At 35.2% G+C, this 22,807-nt stretch overlaps 1 protein-coding gene across 3 annotated transcripts; it reads right to left on the bottom strand.

The window, feature by feature from the left end:
• Window positions 1-13,663: 13,663 nt before the first annotated feature.
• LOC149570292 (putative pentatricopeptide repeat-containing protein At3g13770, mitochondrial) lies at window positions 13,664-21,792 on the bottom strand. 3 transcript variants are annotated; one of them, XM_089822926.1, is made up of 3 exons: window positions 17,937-21,792; window positions 16,382-16,948; window positions 13,664-14,049 (listed from the first exon to the last, which is right to left on the bottom strand). In XM_089822926.1, exon 1 carries the CDS (start codon window positions 21,476-21,478, stop codon window positions 18,893-18,895), a length of 2,586 nt encoding a protein of 861 aa, XP_089679052.1. In that variant the 5' UTR covers window positions 21,479-21,792; the 3' UTR covers window positions 13,664-14,049; window positions 16,382-16,948; window positions 17,937-18,892. The 3 variants fall into 3 exon arrangements, with proteins under 3 accessions (XP_089679052.1, XP_089679053.1, XP_089679054.1); XM_089822927.1 differs by lacking the exon at window positions 16,382-16,948; XM_089822928.1 differs by lacking the exons at window positions 13,664-14,049; window positions 16,382-16,948 and having other exon boundaries at window positions 17,806-21,180; window positions 21,547-21,792.
• Window positions 21,793-22,807: the final 1,015 nt, after the last annotated feature.

The raw sequence follows: 22,807 nt of genomic DNA, 5'->3' as shown, positions 1-22,807 counted from the left end.
GTTGTGTTTGTCTTGAGAGATTGGGCATAAAGAATTTTAATTGTTTATTTTATCAAAAAGACAAAATCATTTACCCACAGGACTGTACAAGTGGTTAGTCATGCCTTTTGGGCTAACCAATGCACCAAGCACTTTCATGTTGCTCATGAATAAAGTATTGAAGGAGTTTCTAGGTAATTTTTTCATTTTTTACCTACATGATTTGATCTTTAGTAAGACATTGGAGGAGCATTTGATAAATATTTGAAAGGTGTTTGATAAGTTGAGACAAGATAAGTTGAACATAAACCTAAAGAAGTGTAGTTTTGTGGAGTTGGTGTACCTGGGATCGGTAGTTCTAGAAAAAGGTATGAAAATGGACCTAGAGAAAGTGAAGGCTAACCTTGAATGGCCTACTCCAAAGAGTGCTACAAAGGTAAGATCTTTTCATGGACTAGCTAGTTTTTATAGAAAGTTCGTAAGAGGTTTTAGCAGTATTTGTGGACCCTTGACTAAAACAATGAGAGGGGTTAGGAAAGAATTTAAGTGGATTGTAGGAGCATATAAGAGATTTAATTTTTTGAAACAAAAAGTTACAGAGCAACCTGTTTTAGCACTTCTAGATTTAACAAAGTATTTTAGGTAGATTGTGATGCTAGTGGTATTGCAATAGGATTTGTTTTGAGCCAAGAAGGTAGACATGTTGCTTACTTTAGTGAGAAATTGAATGATGCCAAAATAAAATATTTTTCTTATGATCAAGAATTTTATGGTATAGTTCAGGCATTGAAGAAGTGGAGACACTATCTTCTTCCTAAGGAATTTGTTTTATATACTGATCATCAAACTTTTCAATATTTGAATAGTCAAGAAAAATTAAACAAAAAGCATTTGAAGTGGATTGAGTTTTTGTAGAGTTATGCATTTGTTTCAAAACACAAGAGTGGAAAGTCTAATAGAGTTGTAGATGCTCTTAGTAGAAGACAAATTTTTCTAACAGAGATGCATATTGAGGTGGTTGGTTTCAAGGAACTCAAAAATTTGTATCCAAAGGATCCTGATTTTGGTGAAGTGTGGAAGGCTTGTATAGAACCTATTACACTTGATAGGACGAAGTGGTTGGATTTCATAATCTAAGATGGTATGTTGTTCAAAGGAAGTTAGTTGTGCATTCCTAAAAGCTTAATGAGAGAGAATCTCATCAATGAGAAGCATATCGAAGGATTGGCTGGATAGTTTGGGAGAAATAAGACCATTGCTTTGGTTGTTGAGAACTATTATTGGTCATAGCTATGGAAAGATGTGAAGAAGTTTGTGCAGAGTTGCAAGAGTATGTTAGATGGTGAAAAGAGTGAAGTAGAATATAGGGTTGTATCAAGAAAAATTGAACAAAAATCATTTGAAGTGGGTTGAGTTTTTGCAGAGTTACACATTTTTATTGAAACACAAGAGTGGGAAGTCTGATAGAGTTGCAGATGCTCTTAGTAGAAGACAACTTTTTCTAACAGAAATGCAGATTGAGGTGGTTGGATTCAAGGAACTCAAAAATTTGTATCCAGAGGATCCTAATTTTGGTGAAGCATGGAAGGCTTGTTAAAAACCTATTACACTTGATACGATGAAGTGGTTGGATTTCATAATCCAAGATGGTATGTTGTTCAAAGGAAGTCAGTTATGCATTCCTAGAAGCTCAATGAGAGAGAATCTCATCAATGAGAAACATACCAAAGGATTGGCTAGACACTTTGGGAGAAATTAGACCATTGCTTTGGTTGTTGAGAACTATTATTGGCTATATCTATGGAAAGATGTGAAGAAGTTTGTGCAAAGTTGCAAGAGTATGTCAGATGGTGAAAGGAGAGAAGTAGAATACAGGGTTGTATCAGCCATTATCTGTACAAGAGAAACTGTGGGAGGATCTCAGCATGGATTTTGTTCTTGGATTACCAAGGACTCAGTGAGGGCATAATTCTATTTTTGTTGTGGTTGACAGGTTTTAAAAGATGCCACATTTCATTCCTTGTCAGAGGACTAGTGATGATGTTCATGTGTCAGAGTTGCTTTTCAAAGAAGTGGTGACACTGCATAGTCTACCAAAGAGTATAGTTTCAGATCAAGACACCAAGCTTGTTGGGTATTTCTGACGTACATTGTGGAAGAAATTGAAGGCAGATTTGAAGTTCAATTCATCACATCATCCATAGACTAATGGGCAGACAAAGTTGTGAATCACAGTTTGGGAAATTTGCTGAGATGCTTGGTTGGAGACAAGCCAAAAGGTTGGGATCTAATTTTACCACAGGAAAAATTTGCATATAATAATTATGTCAATAGGAGTATTGGAAAATCTCCATTCTAGATTGTATATCAGAGTAGTCTTAGAAATGCTTTTGAGATTATGTAGTTGGATAACGTAGAGATAAGTAGTATTAAAGTAGAACAATTTGTAGAACATTTGAAGAATATCCATGAGGAGGTGAGGAAACACATTATCAAGACAAATACATAGTATAAGGCTAAGGTAGGCATGAAAAGGAGGTATAAGGAATTTCATATTGGAGATGGCGTCATGGTTCATTTGTGAAAGGAGCATTTTCCAGTGGGTACATATAATAAGCTGAAAATGAAGGAGTTTGAATTGTGCAAGATAGTGAAAATGCATGATTCTAAAAATGCCTATGAAGTGGAATTGCCTATTGAATTGAATATTTCACCAGTATTTAGTATTTCAGATTTGACAGAGTACCATGAAGGAGGTGATGGGGATAAAGTTGCAGAAGTGCACTAGAGTATTCCAGCAACTAGTTCAACTACAAAAGAGATTGAGGAGATACTAGACAGTCATGTTGGAAAAAGTACAAGGAATAAAACTTATGAAGAATACCTGGTCAAATGGAAAGGGAGGCTAGTTGAAGATTTGTCATGGCTAGAAAAGGAAGAGGTTAACCATCTTGGTTTTCCTCTTAATACTTGAGATATGACAAGATCACTTCTCAAATTACCCTAAGTGTCTGATGTAGGAGCATCCTGGGTGTAAGAGCAATCTTGCATCACTCAAAATATTTCCTTTTAGTTGTTTCAATTAGGGTTGTCTTAGTGCAAAGTTGTTGTCTATGGAGACTTGCTACTTAGTAAGTCAGTCATACGAGCTCAAAATGTTCTAATTTCAGTGGTGAAGGTTCATTTTAGTTATATCAATTTGTTAGTGGAGTTTCATGGTCAAGTTATATGTATTTATAAAGTTATTATAGATTTTTGATGTGTAATTTTGGTATAAAAACTTTAGGCTCAATTTTGAAGGCCTTAGAAGCCGAGGATGAGACCCAAAAACTCAACAAAGGGGTGCTTGTATCAATCTGAGCCTATAGATCATAGCTGAGGTTTTCGAAAAGTGGTTATAATAGCCAATTGGAGCAATGGTTCGAGAGTTATGGTCTTCTGAAATTGGGCTACCTGAAACTTCTAAAATAAATGTCAAAAAGTATATTTGGCCAACTCTATATGAATTGTTAGGGTCTATCAACCCTAGGTATTAAGTTTGAGTGTCTAAAACCTTCCTAGGCAGCATAAAATTGTTTATTTAAGAAATTCCTGAACATTGTCTAGCACAACTCTAGGTGATAGTTCACAACTTTGTCTTGCATATTACTATAATGAAGGAACCCATGTGGGTTAGCATATTGTGATTCTGAATTTTGTAATTTTGCATTTGTGGTGATAATAAGAAGCCCATATTTTGTTCTCTCAATTTCTTTTGTTTCTTTGTTTCTGTTATGTGTTTATGGTATTAAGGGGAGCACCCTTCATCATATGGTATTTGATGCTATAAGGAAAGAAAAGAATACAAGATATAGAATGTAAGAAGTTAGTCAAGCCCATAGGGGAGTAAAGTTTAGTGAAGATCATGGAGCTTTGGTATATGGCCCTTGCAGGAAAGGGATAAATCAAGATGACATGGACCAAATAGGAAACCTGATGGAGTTCAGGGTGGAGGACACTGATAATGTAGAATCAATCCTCATGAATAAAGAAATGATTGATTTTAACTTAGATATTGCTAGGAAAGACAAACAAAAATTTATTGATCTAAATGTCAAATATGAGGTGTTAGAAGCTTATGATGAGAGGGGAAGAAGGATTAGTGAAATTTCAAGGATTGTTGCTATGTATGAAAAACAACAAGAGATACAAAAATCAATAGGTGAATCATCTCAGATGATGATTGCATCATCATCGACTCCACCATCCCCCACTAGCCCAATCATTGAGCTTCCCCAAACTCCATTACATATTAGAGAACCATTCGGTGAAGGAATTGAGGAAGAAAAGAATGAGCTTAAGACTACACAAATGGAGGTGATGTAGAGATATGAAGAGAAGGTGAGGGATACCATTTTACACCTTGCATTAAAAATTGATACTAGATTGCTCCACCATGAGATATCAAAAATTCTATTTATTGGGACATCTCTTGATGACAATGAGGATATGCTAAGGTGGATTTTGAATAGAGGGGTCGGCCGAGAAGCAGAGATGATCAACATATGCATGACTATCGTAAATAAAGCCCATATTGATGATTTAATTAAAAAAAACATGTGATCAAGTAGTTCTCTTGTTGGAGTTTGATTTAAACAGTGAGTTGCTTCAGAGGAATATGACATTTTATCTTTCCAAGTATGAGAATAAGAGTTTCCTTATTTTTTGCTTGGTTTTCAATAATGATAACAGTCTAAAAGCTTTTAAGGAATGGGAGGAAGATTTGTATGTGTTGAAGTTGATGAAAGATCAACCCCACAACTCCCAAGAACCATCTGCACGCAAATACCTTTCACAGAAGAGAAGTAAAAAACTATGGAGGCTAGAATTTTCATATCCATATATGAGACATTCTTGATGAGCAAAAAAGAGAGACTGCTATTATCAAAAGTGAATGAATAAATTACAAAGAGATCAATCTTTATAAAAGGGGATCAAAACCCTAATAGGTAAAACCTAGGTTGCATGATAATAATTATTAAAAGAATTAATTATTATATGCCTAAAGTTTAGCTTAAGTAAACTAGAGATAATAAGTGACTTAATAATTAAATCAATATGATTTAATTAATAAAAAATATTTTATTACTCTAACACCCCCCCTAAAGATAAACTTAGGAAGTAGCTAAAAACTTAGAAACTACTATTGAAAATAAATTTGGGTCTTGGCAAACAAGGCCTGATGAGGTACCCAAGCACAACCAAAGCTCTGAAAAGAGAAGAAATAGAGAAAACCACATGAGAAAAAGCCTATTCTAAATAAAGATGGAAATAATGAAGGACTGAAGAAGCCTCCAAATTAGGGAATGTCCTAGAAGATAGGAACAAAAGAGATGATCATGAAGATCACCACTAAAGCATGAAGCTGCAAACACTGCCAAACTATTGATGTAAAGAACCTCCAATCTATACCACATGACCAGGTAGAGAAGACTAAGTCTGAAGAGCTTATCAATCAAACATGGAAGGTATCTTCATGGCCTCCAAAAATAGGAATGAAAGAATGTATATATGCTAAATGATCCATCTCACCAAAATGCATCAATATCCAGCCACTACAATTGCCTAGTACATAGGATCAAATATTGAATACATATCTCACTCCATTGAACCAAGAAAGCAATATAACCAACATAACCCCCCAATAATGCTGAGAGGTAAGACATGAATGCAATATCTCTTGCAAAAAGAAGAACTGGGAACATCGAGAGTGCAAAATAAGTACAAACACTTGTAATGACACATATCATCGACACATCATGAGGCTAATGTCATGGAAGGAACACTCACTTGACAAAGGAATATGGTGAATATGGCCAACATGAAATCCCCCAAGGCACTTTATAATGTGGTGCGAGTACAACAAAACACAAAGATGTATAAGATTTTGAAATGCAATAGAGTAACACTTTATCTTAGTGCGTTTGCAAAAATACTACAAAAGAATGTCAACAAAGATCAAAAGAGACATAAGGCTGATACAAGAGATAGTACAACCTATGAAAAATCATTTGAAGTAACAATATCGAACTTCGAACTTCAAAAAATTAAAAACTAAATGGGATGTGCCTAGAGCAGAATCTGGAAAATAGAATGTCTCAAGATATGTCTTCTGCAATGCAAAATAGAACCTCTACTTTGACTGCATAAACTAGCAACCAAATAGAGTCAAAAGTCCAAATAAATTGCACCAGCATGACGGGCTCGAAGTCAACTTTCTGATAATATCTCGTTTGCAAAAAATGGAGTCCGAATGAGCAAGTTATGGCCAAAAACTCTCAAGTAGGTCAAAAATGAGCATTTAGGGAAAAATACAAAACCATCGTCTTGGGAAATGTGTCCACCAATACATAAATTACCTTGGAAAGCATGTCAATTTTGTACTAGAAATTGTGTTAGGAAGCGTGAGGGTCCTGTAGCAAAATTTGCCTTAGAAAGTGTGACAATTTCATACAAAATTGCATTGGGAAGCATGCCAAAAATCTTAATTTTTGTACTAGAAACCTCAATTTCTGTGTCAAAAAATCATAAAATTGTTGCCTTGAGAAACATGCCCAATTTGAGAGCAATTATTTTTGCCTTACATTCCAATTGTGTCCAAATTGGACAAATTTTATATGAAAATAGGGGTTTTTGGGTGCTCTAAGCTCAACGGTGATGTCTGTTTGGGCTCAAAGTGACTCGAAAATCAGTAACCCCCCAAATCCAAAAAAAAATGTTCTAAATATCAAAATCTTTTGAAAAAAAGGCACAAATCTGAAAGCCAACCCAAACTTCTCATAAATAGAATAGGGGCATGAAGATCTAAAGCTCTGATACCATGTTGAAGTTGGTGAAAGATCAACCCTACAGCTCTAAAGAATCACCTGCATGCAAATATCTGTCACAAAAGAGAGAAGCAAAAAACTATGGAGGTGGGAATTCCTAGATCCATAAATGAGACATTCTTGATGAGCAAAAAGAGAAATTGCTATTATCAAAAGTGAATGAATAAATTACAAAGAAATCAATCCTTATAAAAGGACATCAAAACCCTAACAGGTAAAACTTAGGTTGCATGATAATAATTATTAAAAGAATTAGTTATTACATGCCTAAAGTTTAGCTTAAGTAAACTAGAGATAATAAGTTACTTAATAATTAAATCAATATGATTTAATTAATAATTAATAAGAAAAACTTTATTACTCTAACAATATGCCTTGCTAAGAAATAGAATTAATAATATAATAAACAATGATGATATTGATTGATTCACAGACATTGTAGAGGAAATGGTAGAAGCAAGAAATTTTAACAAATCTTACATTTTTTAGGTTAAACAGTTGAAGACAAAGTGGAAAGATATTATTTGCATAGAAAAGGGAATTGTGGAGTTTAATTGGCCTAATGATACTGTTTATGATGAATGGTTAACAAAATATGCTCTGAAATAGAAGACCCACAAGTGGCAATTAAAGATTAGGCGCAGGGTCGAGATGAAATAGAAAAGGTTACACAACCTCTAGAGAAGGTCACTCATGAAGTTGAGAAGGACAATGGATCAACAAATGAAAGAAAAAAGTGAGAAAAAAAAAGGAAAGAAGCAGTAATATGAACAAGGTATTTTACTCTTATGGTTCACCCACTATGGATATGCCTACCGAACAAATTATGAAATTGCTTTCGAAATATGCAATCTGTCAATTGTATGTCTAGTAATTGTTTTGTAAAATTGTTGATGTTGACATTTTATCTCTTTTGTAACTATGTTTTATATCCTATTATTAGAAGACGTGTCTATCACTCTCCCATGTTTGAAGCTTGTTGCAATCCTTGCTTATAAAATGATTTCCAAGATTGGGATTGAGGGTTTGAATTTTGAAAAAAGAATACTATGTTCTTGTTTTTAGTCGGTCCATTATTATATAGTGAAGTTTTTTTTGATCTAGTTCATATAATACACATATAGAATTACAATATTCTCAATCTACTTTGAGTCATTCTACTCTACAGAGGTTGAGACTTGGCTGGTTGTATTGTTTCAAACAAATTAGTACAAGAGCAAAAATATTTAGTCACTTGATTTAGATCTTGTTTCCTTGTATTACTTTTCTATTTTATGAGATTTGATGATAAGTATCTTAGATTTCAATTGTAATCCATTTTAAAGTATATCTTGATTCATGCCTTGTTGTTAATCAAATTGATTATGTAAATCCTTGGTATGATTTAAGAGGAATCGAATCTATTATAAGGAGATTCTGATGAGTATGAGGTTTGAAAATGAGTATTGATTCTCTTTTCACGAAGTGATAGAACAAATCTGATATTGATGGGTCAAGCTTTGTGAGTAAATATCCCAATTAGATAAAGTGTTGATCATACGATGATATTGGACAAGTCATGTTAAGCTACACAGTGTTAAAATACATAAATATGTGGATCTATAAAGTTAGCCTGTGTTTGATTTAGAAAGGTGTAGGGAATGGAGAATTAGCTAGTGTGCATCTCTCACCTCATTTCTAAATTAGAAGAATTAAAGGTAATTATCTATTATAATGGAATTTATGATAAATACTCGTGTTAAGAAAAATGGTGATAAATTTCAAGGAATACCTACTTGAATCTTGCAGAATTCATAGGGAAGAAGACTTAAAATCATGTAGTTAGTCTTATTGGCTTGCATTGAATTACCTATCATGATCTTTAGCTAATTCCTAGGTATTTCTTGCATTCTCTTAAGGTATTTGAAATATTGTCAAATAAGGAGCCAACATGATGTAGAATTTGGCTAAGGGTTAAGTTAGAGTGGGGGATTGATTAAGTGGTATTATTTAATCAAAAAGGGAATTTGAAAATTAAATAAAATAGGTATTGTGCAATTATTTAATTTAATAGAGAAAGAGGGATTTAATTAATAATCATCCTATTGGTTGTCAATTTGATCTATTAGTTGGACTATAGTCAATTAATTAGATTAATTGATTAGGAAATGACATAAATTAGTCAGATATTAAATATTTAATTAATTGATTAGGAAATGACATAAATTAGTCAGATATTAAATATTTAATTAATAATGCCTTGGGAGAGAACTAAATTACTTACTTTTGTAATCAGGTTTAGGTGTCTATACTCGGTACTACCAAATACATGAGGAAATAAAATGTCAAGTAGACAACATTATGTTGCCATTATGAACACTATGAATTCTTGGTCATGTCATTTGGTTTCACCAGCTCCAACCACCTCCTAATCTTGCATGAACCACATCTTCAACAAGCAGTTGTGTAAGTTTGTGTTGTTCTTTGATGACATACTCAACAAGATGTGGGAGGAACATTTGAGACATTTGGACGAGCTATTAGGAATCATGGAATCACACTTATCTTTTACAAGAAGTTCCAAATATGAATTTGGAATGACAATTTTTTACTCAGTTCATTCCATCAACGCCCATTTCATCAACACCCAAATGGGTTTAGGTGCATCACGAGAAGATTTGGGCAATTCTTGATTGGACCACACCCGAGGGCAAGATACTTGCAAAGTTGCATGGTTGGTTTCTCCAGTTTATGTAGTTACTACAAAATAATCATGGATGGTTCAGTCATTGTACATGGTTTTAGAGGATGATTTATAGGCTTCTTCCTGGTAAAATTCATTTAACATGGAAAAAAACCAGGAAATTTATTGGCTTCATTATTTTTACACCATAAAAATCCAATGTAAAATTCCAAAAACAGTCAACAATTTTAAAAGTGAAGATAGTGATAATGCCCCACTAACCAAACAACATATTAAAAACAGTATAACTATAGAACATTTTCTGGCACTCTAGGAGATTATCAAATACTATTCTTTAACACTTGGTCTTCAAGTTGTAATTACCCGAGGTAATGGATGCATCTTCAAGCACGATAAATATAAATAATACCAAATGACAGTGCATGCTTTTAACTATTTGATCTGTTAAAATGGTAAACAAACAAGCATCTCACAAGCAAACAGGCTTTATGGGAGCCACTGTCAAATGCAAGAAACTTATAGAATCAATTTCTAAAGGACTCTCAAATTATAATCTATGCTCCACGGGGACGCGTCCCCTGCCTCTGTACCCTAGTACCCGTACCGGGTACGAAACGGGGACGCGGGTACGGATTTTGGCCGTACCCTGCGACGTCCCTTTTTTGAAAAATTCAGAAACGTCCCCGAAACGGCCAATTTTTTTGGGCAGGAAACTTGGGGACGGCCAGCAGTATCGGGGACAGTTTTGCCGTCCCCTATCCGTCCCCGAAACTGCTGGCCGTCCCCTTTTTTCCAGTCAATCTGGTAAAGGCAAACCATCCCCAAACAAACATTTTTTCGTAATTTTTGTTGTTCGTGTGGCCCCTAGTCATCTTAAAGACATAATAACAATATGCAACCCATATTTGGTCCATTAAAACACTAACTCTTCTATTCATTTTTCGATTTAACATACTTGCTAAGAGGAAGGAAAAAAACATAAGAGCAGTAGCAGCAATGAGCAAAGATTGTGTTTAGTGAGGCAAGACTGCGTTCGGTATTTACTATTTACTAACTATTTTAGTTGGACTTCTCTTTATTTCATTCTGATTTCAGCATGATACTTGAAGCCTTTAGGCATTTTAATTTTTGCTATATATGTATGTGATATTGTTATAATGGAAGCACTTAGTATTTGCCATTTGATAATATTCCATGTATTTATCTTCTAAAATGTCTATGGTGAATGGTTTATCAATGTTATGATATACATATTTGAATTTTGTCTCTATATTAAAAAAAATCCCCTATGTTTTTAATCGCCGTCCCCTGATGCCCCGTCCCCTAAATTTTGGCTTCGACCCGTACCCGTACCGGAAACACGTCCCCGTCCCCTAAAACGTCCCCGTCCCGGAAACTCCGTGGAACATAGATTATAATGTATAATTAGAATTAGCTGACTGAGCAGTTGACCAAGTAAAGGGCAATCTTAATCACGCACAAGAATCAAGAAAATTGAAAGAAAATATACTCTCGACCCTCTTGCTTACAATATACACACTTTGTCTGGAGACAAACAAGATGAGCGACTGCTCTTTGCCTTCTTTCTCAGCACAACCAAGCTACATTATACGTGTATGATTTAAGAAATGTGAATTTACACTATGCAGACACAGCAATGAGGCAAACCTTAAAGATTATAGACTATTAAGTGAAACGGAACATGTTTATTTTTTATACAAATTTTGAAAATCAGCTAAACCTGTAGTAGGAAACCAGTTGCATCAACATCTTGATCTAACTTGTCTTGTTAAAAATTATAAGGTGACATGAGAACTAAACAATACTTCTTAACATTATAACCCTTAATGAATATCATTAGATGTTATATGCCTTCAAGTCAACCAAATCCATGAAATGAAATCAATGAAGTGCAAAAAGATCATACAAGAAGATGAGTCTGCAAATCTAATTTTTCATTAACAGTCAATACAATATGCTTGGTGCTTATTATAGTCTCCTCTAGTTTTTGAAGACGCTCATCTTGTTCCGCTCCAGATTTGTGGATGGTGTTAGGTGCATCATCAATATTAATGACAAAATATAAACAAAGTATCCTGCAAAACATAAACTCATAAGGAACAACAAGACCATCTCTGTTGTATTCAACATCACCATCATATTTAAATGCAAAGCTTTTCTCTGGCACTTCGCTAACCAACATTCTCTGAGAAACATCTGCCCCACGCCCAATAACAGTATGGCATATATATTATTTAGGTGAACTCATTCATAGATTCCATTATTTAAAAATTAAAAAATTGCAAGCAGTAGTTTCGAGTCTCGACTAATATTTATTTTTGATCAACTTGTGCAGAAGTCAATATTAATAGTCAAAAATGTTTTTTTTAATAAAAATAGGGCATCAAAAGCACATTTAAAAAAGACACAGAGCATCAAAATAGGTCAGCTTAAAGTTTAAGATTAAAAAGCATGCTAATAAGAGCTAATTATAAGCAATTTTAAATGAATTTATATGATACAATGATTTTTCAACCCCAGAATCCATAGAAATTCAATGAAATGAGAAACTTTAGAGAGAAGATAACAGAGAGAGCAAATCAGTCATTTTCAAGTTCTCAGTTACAAATGCAAAGCTCCATGGATTGTTTATTTACATATTTTAATACCACAAAAACTATCAAAACTCCAAAATACTTACAATTTAGGAAAAACAAATAACAAATGTCACATTGTTCACAAACTGTGTGATTCCGGTATCAAAAGAAAGAGCAAAAAATAACTGAAAAAAGTCAACTCACATAACGGTGGAAAAGAGTATGATCTTGTGGATATGGAACAAACTGCTCGCTGTAAGAGGGAAGAAAACCTACTCCGGAATCTTTCACACTTAAAGGTGCTTGTAAAATATGAAATCATGGAGATTCTCGTGAGTTTTTTAATAGGGCAGCTTAAAAAGCAACATCCCTGCTTTGAAGATGAAATTACCGACTTTGATGGAACTAGTGAGACAATATTTGTGGCCTTTACTCCAACGATGAAGATACTATTTACAATTTTACAACATAGTGAGACAACATTTGTAACAAGCAGAGATGAGTTTGCATTATAAAAATAAGATGATAATAGTGTGAACTTTACTCCAATGATGAAAACCCATGGTTCCACCATGCATGCCATTTCTATGCACTAAAACTCTTACAATCTAGAATATGCAGACCAAAAATATTTGTCAAAGACTCAAAACATATGGTCCAAAGGAGGATGGTGTCAGATTCTGTTCTTGCAGATGCTATTCAAAGTTTTTATAAAGGGCATGAAATGAATAAATACAGAATGTATAGGAGGAGCAATAAGAACGAAGTAAATAAAAAACTAAGGGATATGAACAAATGCCTATTCTTAAGTGTGCTTCCCTGGAGACTGTCTTATATATTTCATATGGTGTTGATTAACAACATACATGTGCATTTGGAATTTGCATGAATGCGGGGGATAACTGTAATCATTCCACTCTACTTATTTTAGAGTTACCTATTATACATAGCCATGGATAAATTAAGGGAGGGGATGCTGTTGTAGAAGAACACATTAGATCTGAAATGCAGCAGTAGCTCTGACTAGTTAAAGTAGGATATAGACCTCTTGTCCAGGCACAGGTAGTAAGAATAAAATGAGGGAAATTAATAGGAGTGAGAGCAATGACAGAAATGTGTTAAAGGATAAAACACAGCTATATCTTTCTGCAATTGCAGATGCTACAGTTAAGTGCAGAACCAATACACAGAATGATTTTGGTGGTATAGAGGTGTAGTAGCTCATTTGGATCATTCTGTTATCGAAGTGATACTACCAAGAATAAATATGGAGAGAAATAAGGCACATATACATCATGGGAATGCCATGGTAAAAAAGACAGATAATGATCACATTTAAAGAACAGAGGGAACACTGTAGGAATATTTCAAAGAGTCATTATGTATGAGCAGCAGTAAGTTAGTAACAATGAAAACCATAGATCGAAGATAATGAAAAGAATACCAATCAAGTCATCAGGGAAAACATCTAAATTAGTATATAATTTGGTTGCAGAAGCCTATATCAGGCACATGCTTAACAAGGATCAACCTCAAAATAGTTAAGTAAAGTCCGATATTTCAATGCATTAAAAGGCCAAAGAATACAGTGGCAAACATGACTATCATTGCAAATCATAAAGTCATGATAGTATCAGTGTTTCCCTTAAAGGCATGGAACAGTTCAAAGAAGTGCATCTGGAGCAAAACCATTGAGACCAATCATTTCAGTCATCATTATCTGATATTTATGAAACCATGATACAAATGCAACCTGAAGATTGTAATTGGAATCACCATTAGTTTCAGTACACAAGGGTATCAAGAAGACCCTCTGCATCATCATCCTCAGGGAATATTTCAGTTGCAAAGGTCTGACATGGAAAGACTGTGTAGCTTACTCTCACCAGAGAGACATGGTCTGCAGTCAAGCTTCTTCATTTGTCTGTGGGATGGAATGATCAAAACACAGGTAATCAAATGAATAACAGCACCAAAAACAACAAATATAATAGAATAGCAACAGAACAAGATCCATTATAGAGATTCAAACTGCAGGATTCTACTGCTTATGTTTGTTGGTTCATGATTGCAGGATGTAAACTGAATGGATAGAAATCCTGCTACAAGCTGGATCCAGAATATCATCTCCGTCATTACAAGAAGATATGAAGTGCCATAGATTTCAATACTGCTATCCTAATCATTCTTAACATGATGCTTAACTATTTAAAATTCATTAGCATATAATTAAAATTATAGTTTAAATCTATCAGAAGGCCATTGCCATAAAAATCCTGCCACAGTAAGAATTTAGTATCTTTTCATTGTGAATATGTATATTTAATAGAATTTGACTCATTCATTCCATGGTTCCCAGACTCTCCACGAGTCAGGTGAGTATCCCAGGTTGGCGAGTCGGGTCAGCCCTCCCAGGTCGAGGTTGGCAAGCCGGGTCAGACCCGTCGGTTTCAATATATGATAGCAAAAGGCTGAAGGCAAGGGTAAATCTTCATAAAAGTTTCAAGGGTTTTTGCCGAGTCACTACTGAGTCCAAGCTGGTTCATGAGTCGAGTTACCCTAGCCTAGTCAAGGTCAGGTCCGAGTTTGAGAACTTTGATTCATTCATAAAAGTAAATATACAATATTTTCTTAGATAGAATGTTCATTTAACTGTGGCAACACAAAAGATTACAGAATACAAGATCTGTGTTATACAATTGAAAGCCCTGGTGGTGGTATAGGTTCACTCGCCAACAATTGGGCTTCAAGTCCAGAACGCCCAAAGTGTAATATGATCAAATTGATTTTTATTATGAATTGCTGAATCTTAGTGATCAACTGACCCAAGTTACCAGCCTGGATATTGGAGCAATCAATAGGTTTGACACATTCACAGATGAGCTTTGCAAGTGGCTCTGCAACTCAGAGACTAGAGCAAATTGGGGTTGGAATTAGTTCAGCTCTACATAGGGTAAATGCCCAATAGTCTCAGCCTTCCAATGGAGGATTAGCCCCAGTATATAGTCCAGGGGACCAACAGAAATGCAACCTTATACATATTGTGGATCAGGATACAGGGGATTCAACCAAGGTTTTCTGTTCTTTGACAATCCACCTGGGTTCTTTTGGTTACTAAAAAGAGGATCTGATATGATCAAATGATATTGGGTTGATTAATCTTAGAGCTCAATTGACCCAAGTTACAAGCCTGGATATTGGGGACAATCACTAAGATCGGCACAATAACAGATGATCTTTTGTCAAGTGACTGCAACTAATGGATCATATCAAATTGGTGTTGGAATCAGTTATGTTCTACAGTGGATAAAGTGCCCAACAGTCTCAATCTTCCAGTGGAGGAATGGCCCCAATAAAATGTGCAGACAACAAATAGAACTGCAACTTCATACATACTGCGGATCAGAGTTCAGGGGATTCCATCCAAGGCTTTTTGTTCTTTGACTACCAAGGAATTACATTTGTCCCCAGAACTCTTCCTTTCTTGACAATACATGCAGGAAGGCCAATGTACAGGTAAGCTTGAGGAGAAATTCCATAATAGTAACATTTTTTTTTCTGGGTACAGCATTATGCATGAAGAACAGGGTCAAGTTACAGGAAACAGGGGCGATGGGCATGGGGAAAGGAAGAAGTAATCGTTGGTAGCTTTCTGAACTTTGGTAATAGCAGAAATGGATGCATGGTTGAGCAGAAGAGTGAAATAGAGGCAGAAGAATCGGCCCCTGTTTTGAATCTATTATTACCGACTTACCACTTCTATCTTCATAGAGGAACTATTGAGAAACTTCTGATTTTGCTTAACTTGTAAAATAGTTTTCCAAGAAAGTACAGATTTATACATGTAAAGATAAGGCCCGAGGTGGGTTGCGATATTGTCCTCAAACATCACCTTCCTCTCATTTGAGATATGGTTAGCTTGAAACCCTAGGTCTACTTGTCTGGATTGACGTAGCAATATCATCTGACTGTTAACATATCATATACCCTACTTTAAAGACGTGACTCAAATTCCACTAAATAGACGATGGGCAAGATTATCTTTACCATACAATGCTAAAAAAATCTACAAGCAGTAACACTCATTGATTTCTATTCCTTACTCTTCCCCAAAGTATAGGACAAAGAAGATTTAAATGTGCGGATGTAGAGTTGTTCTACTGTTTAACAAGAACAGACTGATAAAACAATTGCCTATTGCTAAAAGAAATCCAAACAGAGCACATGATATGCTGAAAAATAGACAAAATAAATACCTTGTGTTTGGCCCAAATGTTTCTTGACAGTTCCAAAACAAAACTCGCAGCTTTCCTACAAGCAAACCACTGTATTTACAGACCATCATCAAGATGGTCGGAAAATACCCAGGTTTAGTGCCAGTTCACTACAGCGACATAAGGCCATAGCAGCTCGATGTCCATTATCGTACAGCGAAGCAGCAAATTGTCCACCAGATTAGCGATGCTAATCGGCTCAAGTTTGCAAGCAAGGAGGACGAGACAGGAGCTTGAGAAACAGTTGACCTACCTCCTGATCATTTCTCAGCATCGTATATTTTTCGCAATTTGGACGGGACATTTTCCGGTCAAGGATCTTGTAGTAAATAGCCTAATCAGCTAAAAGATTGTCCATAATTTGGTAAGGTGAATTCAGAAAATAGTATGGAAAAATCTTGCACGATTATATGTTTTCAAGTTCAGAACCTGCAAAACTCCCAGATGTTGTGGCCCGTTTGCTCCTGGATAGTAAGTTCATAAAGTTCTTAACAACTTTGTTGCAAGCCAACTCCCTCAAACGTTACAGGATTGAAGCAATTTTAGGACCTGAAATGATCGATCATATATGGCGCAAAATTGAGAACCTGATGAATCCTGAAAAAAAAATTCACTAGAAGAAATAATCTAACTAGATAAATGATGTATGTCTCTAAGAAAATCACTCCAGTTCAAGTATATAAGATTGCTAAGAACAAGGCACAAAGGGACCAGAAATTTAAAACTCTAATCAAAATCAAATTTTAAATTTTGTGTGCCAAACCTGTCTTTTAATATCTCATACATGCAAGTTTTAATAAAAACTATGAATTTATTACTGTAATCATGTAGATCGATCTTTACATCACAGCTAACACAATTAATCCATTAGTACCTTGAAATAGATATGAAAGAACGATGATTGAAAATTTTCTCTGACTGTTTTACATGACAAACAGAGGTAACTCATTGTAACCCTAAAATGGATATGAAAGAAGCTGTTGCAAACTTCTCTGACAGATTTTCATCCAGACTAAGTTCCATAGCAACGGTAGACCCATCTTAATAGGCTTGGGGTAAATTTGCAACTGAAAATAATTCTGATATTTATGGATATTTCTGTGTCACCGGACCTTTTGCAACTTAAATATCAATCAGATAGAACTATTGTAATAAAAGAACCAAAAACCAGGCAGTTCCAGAAATGCTGAACAAAGAGAAAAGGCAATTAAATCTTATAAAGATTAAAAAAACTGGTGAAATGAAGCCCATGTACATTTGGATGCATAACACGGAGAAAGCAATGTCTTGCTCTTCTATCTTCCTTAATCAAAAAACATATTTAACATGCCATGAAGTACTCGTGAATTTCTGATCTATGTTCAATATGATATGTGAACACCAAAATTTTCTTCAAACACTCAAAATTGGACAAAGTAAATGTGAATTGCTTTTGATTAGAAACAATCTCCTTATACTACAGACCTAGTGGGATAGATTGAACAGAGTTTTTCCATATTCAATTATCCAACAAGATTCCCTGTATAGTGAAACTCACCAGTTAAAACATCTGGCAAACCATAACAGGCTCAAGAATATCCATCAGTTTTCAATACAATCAGTTCTCAGATTTCTGTTGCCAACAGCTTATAGAATTCTTGAAAACTTCCACACGAGTCGCCTACAGTGAGGGTTTGGAAGAAGCTTCGAGTATATGACAGTGATTCATTTCAAAACTGCAGACCATGCAATTGCACAGCATTGCAGTCTCTAGCCACATTATAAGCAGCAAGTATAGAATTGAAAATAGTATGTATGCTGCATACTTCTTCATTGCACTGAGTACTTTTGAGCCTCTTACAGTGCAATCACATCACACTGATCTGCAAGAAAACCATTTACCTGGGTTTTTGTAAGTTGAATGATGTCAAGTGTGAATGTTTGCTTTCAACTGGAGCCAATAATTATTATTGACGATTACTTGTTGTCGTTGGCCTCTTGTATTCTGATATTTGCTTCCATTCAGAAACAGAGTCTTTAAATCAAGGAACTGTGCTCCATTATTTTAAGCATGACACGTTGTTTCGTACAAAGATTAACTTAATACCAAATGCAAGGCTGGGATTTTATTTCCCAGAGGTTCGAGAAGATGAAAAAGACCTGTTCACTTGCAACCAGTGACATGCTCAGAACATGCATAAACTTTTCATGATTCAACATTCGTTAATGGCTTAATTCATCTGAACCACCAACAGCCTCCACAAGAACATTGCATATTTTTTAAATGACAGATCAAGCAGCATCCTTCACAATATTTTCTTGTTACGATGTTCGAGATGAGCTTAGTAGCAGAGTGACTATCGATGACTAGTTTCTCACATTGATAACTGAGAATTGACTCTTCTGCCACCCCAGAACATGGAGAAAAATGTTTTTATCTGTAACATGCCCAACTGATAATATGCATAAGATTTGCATTATCCAGTATTGTGTTATTGCTTAATTTCATCTAAATCAATAATAGTCTCCACAAGAACATTGACCATTGTTGAAATGATGGAAGCGGATAGCATCCCTCACAACAATTTCTCGCTCAACAATCTTGGAGATGAACTTGATGGCAGAGTGGCAGTCACCACATACCCTAAGGTTCTTGACAATCCGGATAACAGTCCCAGGGGACGAGTTGATTAGCCCAAATGCAAGGGCTAGTTTCTCACTGTGATAATTGAGAAACCCCTCCTTCTGCTCCTCCTCCACATCATGGAGGACAAAGTTTGTGTCTGAATCATACCCGGCCTCCTTCATCTGCCCAGCTAAGTTTTCCAGCATTGCATAAATTTTGTCAGTTTGTGGATGTGACCTATCTCCAACAAGAAAATTGTGCACCTTGTTATCAACCTCAATCCAACTACGTCCGGGCATCTTTTTCACCTCCCGATCTAGCATCATTTTCCTCACTTTTTCACAATCCTCCCACCTTCTAGATGCTGCGTATATGTTCGACAGCAGCACATAGTCGGCAGAATTCTTGGTGTCCAACTCAAAAAGGCGTTCTGCAGCAAACTGTCCTAGTTGCATATTGTTATAAACTCTACAAGCGCCAAGAAAAGAACGCCAAATAGCCGCATCAGGTTTAATTGTCATTTTGTTGATGAAGTCTAGTACCTCGTCCAAGCGTCCAGCTCTGCCCAGAAGGTCCACCATGCAGCAATAGTGCTCTGACAGTGGCGTGACACCATATTCTTGAGTCATGCGATGAAAATACCGCCAACCCTCATCAACTAAGCCTGCATGGCAGCATGCGGACAAAACACCAACAAATGTGACACCGTCTGGTTTAATATTGGCAAGTTCCATTTGATCAAAGAGTCGGGTGGTCTCCTTCCCACACCCATGCATAGCATAGCCCGTAATCATCACATTCCATGAAACAACATCTTGTGCAGCCAATTTGTCAAATATGCAACGTGCTGCTTCTATTCTCCCACATTTGGCATACATGTCTATGAGTGCACTGCCCACAAAGACATTAGACTGAAATCCACTTCTAAGTATTTCCTTATGGACCTCCTTGCCCTGTTGAATATCCCCTACGTGGGCATATGCTGGGAGAACACTTGCAAAGGTAACAGAGTCTGGCTTCATACCTGCTTTCCTCATTTCCCTGAAGAGCATCAAAGTTTCCTCAAAACATCCACTTTGAGTATATCCTGAAATCATTATATTCCAAGAGACAAGACCTCTTTGAGGCAATTCTTCAAAGAGCGTCAAGGCCTTATCAAGCTGTCCACTCTGTGCATATCCAGCAATCACTGTGTTCCATGAAACCAAGTCCCGTCTGGGCATATCCTCAAAGAGTTTCCGAGCATCATCAACTCGTCTATTTTGAGCATATGCTGCAATCAGTTGATTCCACGAAACCAAGTTCCTTCCAGGCATCTGGTCAAACACACTTTGAGCTTTGTCAACCTGCCCATTCTGAGCATATGCACCGATCATCGCATTCCACACAACCAGATCTCTTTCAGGCATTTTGTCAAACAGCTTCTCTGCCTCCTCAAGTTGCCCATTCTGTGCATACCCCGAGATCATTGCAGTCCAGGAGAACTTATTTTTCTCAGGCATTTTATTAAACAGTTCCATGGCCTCCTCAACCAACCCATTCTGCGCACATGCCATAAGCATAGCAGTCCACGAGCCAACATTCTTCTCCGGCATCTCCCGAAACAGTTTTCTCGCTTCCTCAATCAATCCATTCTGCGCATACCCCGCAATCATGGCATTCCATGAAGTCAAATCTCGTCCGGGCATCTTCCGGAAAAGCTCTTCCGCCTCATCCAAACACCCATCCTGTAGACACCCAACAATCATAGCAGTCCATGACACCACATTCCTTTCAGGCATTTCCTCGAACACCTTCCGTGCATCCTGTACCCACCTGCATTTCGCATACATATCAACAAGAGCGCTCCCCACAACAATATCACAACAAAATCCCTTCACAAATACACAACCATGGATTGCTCTACCATATTCCAAAGCCCCTGTGTGACCACAAGCTGGCAAAACACTTGCAAAGGTAAACTGATCAGCAGTTATCCCCCTCTTCTGCATTTGATGAAAAAATGCCAAGGCCTCCTCATCAAAGCCCTGCCTGGCATAATTAGCAATCAATGAGCTCCATGTAACTACATTCTGTTCGGACATTTGCTCCATGAACTTTTGTGCATCTCCCATACTACCGCATTTTGCATACATTATAACGAGTTTGTTTTCTAATTTCGTATCCGCCGTAAACCCTGTTTGCACAATGTGGGCATGGGTTAATTTGCCTTCTGCTAGTGCCTTCCTTTTAATGCAGGCCTGAACTAAAGGTACATACGAGGAATAGTCTACCCAAATGCCTTGTTTATTCATGACATGTAAAATATTTATTGCTCTATTCAATTCTCCCTGCTCGCAGAAGTTTCTTAGATTCCAAATTAGCGTCTGAAAAGAAGGTTTAACATGTGATTGTGGACTGTATATCATAGACTGAAGTGTAAAATTCATTTGGCCCGGTTCAAATTTCCCTCTATGCCTAAACAGGAAATGCATGTGTCTAACCTATTACGTAAATCAATGTACGATTGCAAGAAAAACTAGTAAGGTTTGTCGCAAAATACCATCAATTTCTTCGGAACAGAAAATCGTGGGTTTCGAACTCATAGCATACATCTAGAGTTCCACATTCTGGTGTGGATATGTATTATATTATAGTTTATGCTTTTAGAGAATTTTGAAGCAATTTTCTGCCAAAATGGTTCTGTTGCCATCGATGTTTTTCCTCGGGTTTTTTCATTTAGTTGCTCACTTCTAAATTAGAAAGATGGCTTTCAAAGCAAAAACAAAATCAATGTGCTTCAAATTGTGAGAAAAGTGATGGAAGCAGGGAATTCTTAAAAATGCACGGTGGAAGAAAGGGCGAAGAGTTCAAAATTAATAATGGTGGGGTAAAGTCTCTCTGTTTGGAATACTTCAATATAATGAACTATATTTATTGAAAAAATAGAGTTTTTAAATTTGTTTATTCATATATTGATTTTTTAAATTTTTTTAAAATCTTTTTATATTTTTAATAAAATTAATAAAAAATAATTTTGGGATGATAAATTGTAAATTTTAAACAATTGTTGTTCAATGGCTTGTATTTGTATTTATTGTATAGAAATAGTTAAAATAAAAGTTTAATTGTTATAAGAGAAAATTTGAATTAATTGTCATGATAAAATTTTATTTCATTTCATTCATATTTTAATATTTGATTAATATATTATTTTTACATAATTTTCTTTAAAATATTTTTAAAAATTCATCATATATATATATATATGAAAAATAATATTTTTCATATAAAAAATTTATACTTCAAATAATTATTTTACAAATGAATAATGATTTTAAAACTCAAAAATTTTGACATATAAATATTAGAAAATTTTAAAAGTAAACATATAAATAAATACTTATGTGGTAATTTGATTTAAAAAATTAACATATAAATATAAATACTTACATGGTAATTTGATTTAAAAAATTAACAAGTGTGGCATGTATTTGCCATAATTTTTAATAGTTAATTAGATAGAGTAGCAAAGTCAAAAAAATTGGTAAAATTTATTATAATTTTATTAATATTATAAAATTTGATTAATTTTTAAAATTTTAAATTATACTTTTTACATTAAAAATCTAATTTTTATTTAAAAATTAATAAAAAATTATAATTAAATATAAATGCTATCGTACTATTATAACTAATTAAGTTGTATATTAAAGTATTAATATTTTATTTGAACTAAAAAAATCTAATTTTTGATTAAAAATTTAATAAAAATTTATAATTAAATATAAATGCCATCGTACTGTTATATCTAATTAAGTTGT

The sequence above is a fragment of the Cupressus sempervirens genome, chromosome 3 (assembly GCF_028749045.1).
Source record: "Cupressus sempervirens isolate cs-2001-9-10 chromosome 3, ASM2874904v1, whole genome shotgun sequence".
NCBI classification, from domain to species: domain Eukaryota; kingdom Viridiplantae; phylum Streptophyta; class Pinopsida; order Cupressales; family Cupressaceae; genus Cupressus; species Cupressus sempervirens.
Note: the sequence above shows the minus strand (reverse complement) of the source record. Positions and strands in the feature narration are given on the sequence as shown.